Consider the following 8,948-nt stretch of genomic DNA (forward strand, 5'->3'; position numbering starts at 1 on the left):
TCTTCGTTCAATATTTTTTGTATATTCCAAAACTGACTTCCGTGGAGTTTCAGGACTTTTGGATTTGTGCAGAATAGGTCTCTAATATTTGCTCCTTTTCCAGCCCAGAATTCTAACTGCCGGCATTCTCCCTCTTCATGCAAACCTTGTAAAATAAGAGAGAATAGGCATAAGTATTGTGACATAGTGTGTAATAACAGCCCATAATACAATAAATATCGATATAAAAGCATGATGCAAAATGGACGTATCAACTCCCTCAAGTTTAGACCTCGCTTGTCCTCAAGTGGAAGCCGATAACGAAAAATATGTCCACATGTTTAGAGATAGAGGTGTCAATAAATAAAATATGGACATGAGGACATCATGATCATTCTTAGAACAGCAACATTTGGATCACGGAGCGTTATATATATAGGGACGATCAAATGTTACACAGGGCGACCGGATTAGAATAACTATTTGGATCACGGAGCGTTATATATACAGGCGTTATATATACAGGGGCGATCAAATGTTCCTGAACCCAGCCGAACCGATATGACAGAGAAAAAAAACAGGGCCGCACTCACCCACTCCTTCCCTAACCTCCAGATTCCCTCCCATCCATTGCGCCGCCGGCCTCTCTCTTCGTTCTTCCGCCGCGCCGCCAGCCTCCGTCCCCATGCTTCCACCGCGGCAACGGCCTCCCACCCCGTGCTTTCGCCGCAGCGCCACCTCCCTCCCCGTGCTTCCACCCCGCGCTGGGCTCCCTTACCCTGCTTCCACCCCCTCGCCGGCCTCCCTCCCCCTACTTCCACCCCGGCCACGACCAACCTCCCCTGCTTCCACTCCGGGGATGGCCTCTCTCCCCTGCTTCCGGCGGCCCGCCCCTCCTCTATGCGCTATCCTCCACCATCGTCGTTGCCAAAGCAGATCCCGCCACTGTTTGCCAGGACCTCGTCGATGATCTGTCGTGAGGCCCAGCGCCCCATCGTCCGACGCGCCTAGCTAGCCCGCTCCCGCCGGCCCTCTGCCCTCCCTCACCACGCGACCTGCGTGCTTCCCCCTACGACCACTGCATGCCGCACCCGCGAGGAAACCAGCCACCCATCGCTCCGGTCGCCCGTGCCAAATCCAGATGCAGTTCAGGGAGTCTTCCTGCTGCAGGTCGCACCGCTCTACCTACCAGCGCCGCAGCCATGACGGTCGCCTCTTCATGTGCCCTTGCTCTGCATCTAGTAGGCTAGAAATTGCACATCTGTATTTGGACGTCAGAGAAAGTGTAAAACATTATCTAAATTCTGAAACTACATGCTATCCGTGCTTGCAGATTGGACACCCTGCACCCAATCTCCGACACTGTAACCCATGTACGCCTCGGCGCTGCTGCTCGCGGCCAGGATCTGGCGGCCAGCATCCCCATCGCCTCCATGTTGCGCGAGCACCGGTGGGTGCAGGCGGCTGTCTTGTCATCGCAGGTAGAGGAGAACTCGGCCTACAGTTGGATGGCACACCCACCAGCGACGGAGAGCCACCTCCCGCCGCCGGCCGGCCATCCCCGAGTCGTCTGTGGCTCTCGCCCTAGCTTTGGATCCAGCGAGCACCTTAGGGGCGCGCCGGCGATGCAGGCCACGTACCTCTCCCCAATCTCTGCAACGAGAAGCCACCGACTGCGGACGGCGAGCTCCTGGATCCTGCTGATCTCGCTGTCCCCAACCCACATGCGTGGCACGGACATCGTTTCCTATGACAGTTTCCGACACCCTGTGGTGTTGTTACCGTCAGCTGCACCCTGTGGTATTTGGTTTAAATTACAGGATTTTGCAATTCATGGTGTCGACGCAGGTAATTCTTCTGTCCAGATAAGAACCATGAATTTGTACCCCAGCATGGTGTGGATTCATTATGGTTGCCGGTCATCTGTAAATGTATCAGAAAAAGCATGTCCCATGTATTATCTTCATGACACCTTTTTTCCTGTGTCACTGGATTCATAAATGTTGCGGCTGGGCCCAAATTCATATTGTGAACTAATATTATAGTACATCAAGTTCTTCCCAATCATGTGCTTACTATGTTGGTCTTAGGCTGCGAGAGATTTATTAAGCTTTTGACATAGTTCTACTGTATATCATTTCAGATTTTCTACCCTATGATGATGATGGGGACTTTGATGAGGCAATTGATCTTGATGATGATGAGGGTGAGCCAAATCCTGACGAATTCCAGTCTCATGATGCACTTAGTGGCTGGTCTTCTCGTACCAAGTACGGATGGACTTGATTTTAATTCCTTCAGATTTGTGTTCAGACCTTTCCTAGTTTTTTTCACCATGTGTTGCTATTTATCTGTATGCAGGGGTGTTGCAAGATATCTCAAGACTTTATTCGATGAAGAGTCTGGTCGGGGGAGAAAGAATGTTGTCATTGATCATCTGGTAAATGGAAAGTCTCGGAAAGAAGCCTCAAGGATGTTCTTCGAGACCTTGGTACGAGAATGTTGTCATTGATCATCTGGTAAATGGAAAGTCTCGGAAAGAAGCCTCAAGGATGTTCTTCGAGACCTTGGTACGTCATCAATTTTGCTTCATGGTCCTTGTGCCTTATTTTGCCTTTTACCCATTATAGAAAAAGGTGTGTGGAGGCATGTAGGTCGCATTTTGTAGTTTCATCTCCATTTATCATAGCATTTTACATTCAACATCTTCCATGAACATGCTGCCAGCACCATGCCTTTGAATAGTCCCGGTCTGTAACATCTTTTGAATTAGATCTTGTGCCGAGTCTGGTTGTTTGAACCCTGCGTCGCATGGGATCGTACCACCCATCACAGGCCGCCAGTACTTACGTGCTCTGCTCCATTGACAGGTCCTTTCGACGAAGGACTACATTCAGGTGGAGCAACCAATTCCCTTTGGTTTAATAAACGTGAAGCCAGTATCCAAGCTCCTGAAGACAGATTTCTAGACCAAGACCAAGACCGCCTAGCAAAAGTGGCATGATATACATACATGAGGTAAATACACCAGAGGTCTTAGAACTTGCACGCGACGGTCACTTTGGTGCACAAAGTTGCAAAATACGTGTTTGTGGTCACTAAACTTGCGAGACTGTTCAAATACAGTCACTCTCTCTGTACGCGAGTGTATCCGTCGATGCCAGCATGGCATGGGCCCACTGTCAATGACACATGAACGCATTTTTGCACAAAACCCCTTCTTCTTCTTCTTCTATGCAAAATAAAAAATCAACAATCGATGGGACGAAAAGTTTAACTGCCAGATCTCGAACCCTGACCTAATGCTAGTACAATACAGGTTACACAAACTGCGCCACACATCTGTAGACAGCTATTAAGAGTAACTAAGATTAATGTACAAAAATGGAAGCGCTCATGGAACAGAAATGGGCTGTGGTCCGGCGACCCATTTTGCACTTGTTTATTTTTCAGAAATTTGTAGATAGTATGCAAATTATAATGCCATTAATAAGATAATTTCAAATAATTTTCATGTATTATTCTAAAATAATACTTATGAATTATAAAAATGTTTGCATAATAATAACACAAATAGTTTTTAAATATTCATAATAACACCTATTTGTTTTATTTGAGAAATTCGTGGATCAGAAAAAATTGTTCATGTATTATTTTCAAATAATATTGTTTGTGCAATTCAAAATATGTACATGCGTTAAAAAAACTACATGTCATTTATAAAAATGTTTAAACACTATGAAAAATATTCATGTAAATTAAGAAATGTACATTGCATTTAAAAAATGTTGACACATTTCAAAAAAAATTGTGAGTTTTACACAATGTACTCCCTCCGTCCCGAAAAACATGTCGTAAGGGCAATTTTACAAAAAAACCCTTTAGTTTCTCCCGACCAAACCCGCACTCCTCGTCGTCCTCCTCCGACAGAATCCCCAGCTGCGCTGCTCCCCGCCGCCGTCGCTTCCCCGCTCCCTCGCCGCAGCTGCGCTGCTCCCCGCCGCCGCGGCTCCCCTGCTCCCCCGCTCCCTCGCCGCAGCTGCCTCCTGCTCCGGCGCCGCAGCTGCCGCTCGCCTGCCTCCCCAAGCTCCCCGCTTCCTCATAAAAATCTTTGATTTCCCCAGCTTAAGCTCGACGACCCACGCGCCACCAGAGGAGGAGGGAACCGAGGTCGGCGCCCCTGCCAATCTCCACAGCCTCCAGCGACCAACCCCATCTCCTGCCCCCTGCAACTGGTCCTGCCAGTACGCCGCGTCCGCCGCCGGTGAATGCCCTCCGCAAGGACTGCGCCTAGCCCCTCTGCTCCGGCGCTCCTCGGCCGTCCCTGGCCCTCTGCCTGGTCGCCAGGGACGTGCTGCTCCGCGCCTGCTCCAGCCGGGGGCCGCCGCCCGCCGCGCCGGCTCTGGCCCTTTGCTCCGACCAATCCCGGTGCTGCTCGCCTGCTCGGCCGAACTCTGTCGCCCAAGACTTGCTGTCAACAAACTGCAAGCAGGCTGGGACAAGGGTAATGTTCTGAGAAAGCTCTTCTTTCTGCTGTTCTTCCTACCAGTATATGATGAAAATGAAATTAAGTTTGAACTGCAAATTTGTGTATCAGCATGTATGAAGCTGAATCATGCTTATAACACTGAAGATCTACTGAATTTTAATGAATGTGAGATGTTTTGATCTGAACTAGCTATGTTACAACAACCTGACAAAATACTCTGAAAGATGTTTGTGGTCATGTATGTTTGTTTTTTGGGCATCTGCACATCAGGCCCTAATAGTGCAACAAGTCATGGTTTTCCCTTTTTGAATTGAGATATTTGACATAAAGCCTCTGTGGTCATCTCCTATCACCACTAATAGTTCTGGTCTAAATTTGGTTCGGAGAGTTGAATCCCAGTTTAAATAGAGGCTTTATTTCCTGGTACTAGTAAAATATCCTAGGTACTGGTTGTTGTGATGCAGCTATATCTTCCTTGTGAAGTTAAGCAAAAGCAGATCAAGTGCTCTGTTTTTTTCCTAAAGGATTCTGCAGTGTCATCATATCTGAACTAAATCAAGGAAGTGCTAGATTAAATTCTTAATGATCTTGCTTTAACTTCTTCTCGGGGATCATTTCTGATCACAAACAAGTACCGGCCACCCAGTGTCCCAAGATCATGTGCAAACCTTTCAAAGTGTCCAGGTTTCAGTGAACTAGTCTCAGCTTGAAATTTGGTTCAGTTAACTCCATACAAGGTTTCTGTAAATCTTTTTTTCAGTGTAAAGTCAGACTAGATTTGAATTCCGAGCAGTGCATTCAGAGAAATGCATTCAGTGTAAATTCCGAGCAGCACATTCAGTGTAAATTCTCACAGATTCAGTGTAAATGCATTCAGTGTAAATTCTCACAGATTCAGTGCGAAATGCATTCAGTGTAAATTCCGAGCAGCACATTCCACACTAGCTTCATCTTAGAAATTTAATTAGTGCATGTGTACACTTTAAACTGGAGTACATTTTGATTTTGATAACTGACAGCATATTCATGCATTGATTTTGATTTCGGTTTTGTTTTCTATACAGGACAATTGGCTTCTTCAAGAAGGTAGAAGACGCCGTCCACCCTGTGTCACCGTCGCCAGAAGGTAGAAGACGCCGTCCACTCCTGTTCAGCCACTGCACCATCGTCCAGCACCTCAAGGCCGACATCGCCTGGAGCTCCTGTTCAAGATTTCAGATCCAGAGATGAGTACTGAAACTACTTGATGCTAAGATTCAGACTGAAGTTACTGTCAAAACTGTCAATTTTCTCCTTGATGTGAGCATTTATAGTTTGATCCAGAGATTCAGCCAAATTGTCCATTTAACAGAAGTTAGGTTCATAACTGACCCCTAGCTATCAAAATTTAGTTAATCAAACTGTAACAAATTGTCCATTTAACAAAACTTATGTTCATACCTGATCACTAACTGACAAAACTGAGAAGTGTACTCCTGGAGTACTCCTGCTTGGAATATTTTCCATTTTGAAACTAAGATCTGCTTGGAGCATTTTCAGTTTGCAAAACTGTAGTACAGCAGAAGTGTATTTTCCATTTTCAGTTTGACAAATTTCACCTAATTCAGTCAATAGCAATCATTTTAAATGGTGTACACAAGAATCAGTAGTTATCTGATTTTTACAGTAGAGTGGATCTTGTTTGAACTACTATGAATTATGTCAAGATGACAAGATGAGAATGCCTCCCCCTTTCCTAGAACAGCCTTCCTTTAGTTTATATACAAGGATTAGACAAGGCATACACAAGGGCATGACATAAGGTCCTCTGTGTCCCCTCTTGACACAAGATTACACATGACATAAGGGCATCTTTGTCCCCTCTTGACACAAGATTACACAAGACATACACAAGGAGCACCTGACTGCATGACATAAGGGCCTCTTTGTCCCCTCTTGACTACATTCTTTTCCTTTCTTTGGCCACTTCTTCCCTTCCCTTCCCTTTACTTTTCTTTCCTTTACCTTCTCTAGCTAATTCTTTCCTTTCATTTTCTTTTCCTATTGCAATTTCCATTTCTTCTATAACGGCCCTAGTATCAACAACTACCCGACTGTCGCAATATACACCGGTTATTTCCATTCCAGCATTTTGAACGCGATCCTTGTGCAAGTGGGGCAACTTATATTGATTTCCTCCTTTGGCTTTCATAACTTCAAACATAACTGCTTCTAATGTGATAAAGCTTCTGTGCAACTTGTTGGGATCGTAGTTCTCGAATTCCTCTTCCACACCCTGTACCAGTTCCTGGATGTTTGTAGGTGACCTGCAGTCGGTTAGAGACTGGAGAGAGGTATGGAAGCAGAGGTCCAAACAATTTAACTCAGGGCTATTTGGGGGCTGTTGTAGCAATCGGATGTCAAGATCAGTTTGTTCCACAGCTTCTCGAAAAGCTACATCATTGGGAAGGACATGAGGCTTTGCGTTATCCTGTTGGATGAATATTGTCGCTCCCTCATCATCGTCAGGCCACTTATCCTGAATTGCCGGGATAACCTTATTGATTAGATAGTCTCTGCACACAGGCCTAGTTACTTTCACTGATGTCAACACTTTTGTTTCCTTTGTTCTGTTTTGACTTGTCCGCTTCGCCTCAGTCTCTTCGACAAATGCCCAAATGCCGATCTTCCCATCGAATGTTAGCTCCCCCTCATTGTTATATCGAGGCTTGGCAATGGCTGTTAGGAACATCACCTTCCCAATGCTGTGAGTGTTTGACACGGTGCGCTTCGGTTCAGGTTCTCCTGGAAGTACATAGTAACTATTCTTCACTCTCGTCATGTCAAACCACTTCTCATCGATGTGAACCATATTCGTCATTGGTTTTAACATAGCACGAGAAGTTGATATCGAATTGTCATCGACCATGGACATACAAAATTTCAATCTCGCAAGCTTGTTCTCTAGCTTGAGGTGAGGCTTCACTGTGCTTGTGATGCGGTTGAGCTCATTCAACTGGAACCTCTTATGTAGGGTCGATCGGGCCACACCTAGAGACCGTGCCAGAGATCGAATTGTTCTTCTTTTATTCAGTGGGATTGTTGAGGTCCTCTCGAGATTTAGCTCCTTTCTCTTTCGGCCAGATCTTCCCGGCTTCTTGCTTGAGACATCTACTTCTTTGCCATCGGCAATTTGCCTTTTGGCGTCTTCTCAGATTCTTTCAACAGATCGTACACTTATGTCCAACAGGTTTGAGACTAGCAGCTTGTCGTCTGGTTGAACAGACCCATCTCTGAGCTCGATTACCAGCAAGGCGAAGTAAACACCATGCCTCTCCTTATCTGACAATTCTCTTCTCTTCTCTTGAAGTATCCAATTCATAACTTCATCCTCTTCCTCTTGAGCTTCATCCTCTTTCCCTTCATCTTCTTGAGGCATCCAATTCATATCTTCATCGTCTTCCTCTTGAGGCATCAAGTTCAAATCCATAACTACATTCTCTGCCACTTGAGGTTCCTCCTCTTGAGGCATCAAATTCAAATTAATACCTTCATCGTCTTCCTCTTGAGGCATCATGTTCAAATCAATAGTTTCATGTTCTTCCTTTTGAGGCATCAAGTTCAAATCCATAGTTATGTTTCCTGCCATCAATGACAAAAGATGAGTACACCATGGTACCATAACAAGAATACACACACACAAAATGAGTATGCAAGTCAAACAAGAAATAGGTGCCATGGCACCATTTCTAGTTTGGTTGCCACGGTAGCCAAACAAGAAATGCTGCCATGGCAGCCAAACACTTTGCTCTAACCATAACCATAAGCCATTTTTTGTAGCCAAACACTTTGCTCCAAACACAATACAATTGGATGTAGTCTAGTGGTAATCACCAATGTTCATCCATATTTTGCATTTAAAAACTCATATTTGAGTCTGGATCAACTCAGTTGTACTCTGTCAATATCCAACTCAGATTTTATTGTATGTATCTTAACTGAATGAATTTTGACCATGTCTTGATCCTTTCTTGCTTGCTTGCTTGCTTCTTTTGGTGTGGATTTTACTCAAGGTTGGCTAGATTTTCCCACAAGGTGAGCTAGATTCCTGTGAATGTATTTACACAGATAGGCTCATAACTGAATTTTTTGTGCAGTAGTTTAACTGAATTCTAGGGAGTATCATGTTTGCTGAAACATTTGCAAACACAAGTCATGGCAGCAAAACATCCATGCTGAGTATTACAATTCTGTGTGGGTGCAAAAGTCTAACAACACTAGAACTAAACTGATTGATCTATACATGTGCAGGAGGAGCTAGATCCTTTTCTCCATGGGGAATTTTGTGTAGGTACTTAGACAAGTTAATTAGGGACCTCAGCTGAGAAGATCTACTGTAGTGAGTAAAACAGGACAGAAGGATTACTTGCTTTGCAATGAGTAAAATAGGGCACTTTTTGACAATGAGTAAAACAGGGCACTTGCCTACACATGTCATGCA

At 45.0% G+C, this 8,948-nt stretch overlaps 2 protein-coding genes across 3 annotated transcripts; one reads left to right on the plus strand and one right to left on the minus strand.

The window, feature by feature from the left end:
* The first annotated feature begins 507 nt into the window (after positions 1–507).
* On the plus strand, positions 508–5,985 carry LOC125538402 (uncharacterized). 2 transcript variants are annotated; one of them, XM_048701655.2, is made up of 6 exons: positions 508–1,149; positions 1,313–1,827; positions 2,123–2,249; positions 2,341–2,470; positions 2,850–2,997; positions 5,533–5,985. In XM_048701655.2, the coding sequence occupies exons 1-5, from the start codon at positions 1,121–1,123 to the stop codon at positions 2,946–2,948; spliced, it is 900 nt and encodes a 299-aa protein (XP_048557612.1). In that variant the 5' UTR covers positions 508–1,120; the 3' UTR covers positions 2,949–2,997; positions 5,533–5,985. The 2 variants fall into 2 exon arrangements, 1 of the variants encoding a protein (XP_048557612.1); XR_007296340.2 differs by having other exon boundaries at positions 511–1,149; positions 2,341–2,549.
* Positions 5,986–6,407: 422 nt separating this feature from the next.
* Positions 6,408–7,567, minus strand: LOC147985711 (uncharacterized). The gene has a single exon (XM_087541713.1). It carries the CDS (start codon positions 7,380–7,382, stop codon positions 6,408–6,410), a length of 975 nt encoding a protein of 324 aa, XP_087397839.1. The 5' UTR covers positions 7,383–7,567.
* Positions 7,568–8,948: the final 1,381 nt, after the last annotated feature.

The sequence above is a fragment of the Triticum urartu genome, chromosome 2A (assembly GCF_056163025.1).
Source record: "Triticum urartu cultivar PI428250 chromosome 2A, HENAU_Tu73, whole genome shotgun sequence".
NCBI classification, from domain to species: domain Eukaryota; kingdom Viridiplantae; phylum Streptophyta; class Magnoliopsida; order Poales; family Poaceae; genus Triticum; species Triticum urartu.

What these genes read in the sequence shown, in the direction of transcription:
- LOC125538402 (XM_048701655.2), top strand. Translation starts at nt 1,121, where the DNA reads ATGCAGTTCAGGGAGTCTTCCTGCTGCAG. An exon ending in AGGGAGTCTTCCTGCTGCAG is followed by an intron (nt 1,150 to 1,312) that starts GTCGCACCGCTC and finishes CCGTGCTTGCAG; the next exon opens with ATTGGACACCCTGCACCCAA. An exon ending in AATTCATGGTGTCGACGCAG is followed by an intron (nt 1,828 to 2,122) that starts GTAATTCTTCTG and finishes ATATCATTTCAG; the next exon opens with ATTTTCTACCCTATGATGAT.
- LOC147985711 (XM_087541713.1), bottom strand. Translation starts at nt 7,382, where the DNA reads ATGTCCATGGTCGATGACAATTCGATATCAACTTCTCGTGCTATGTTA.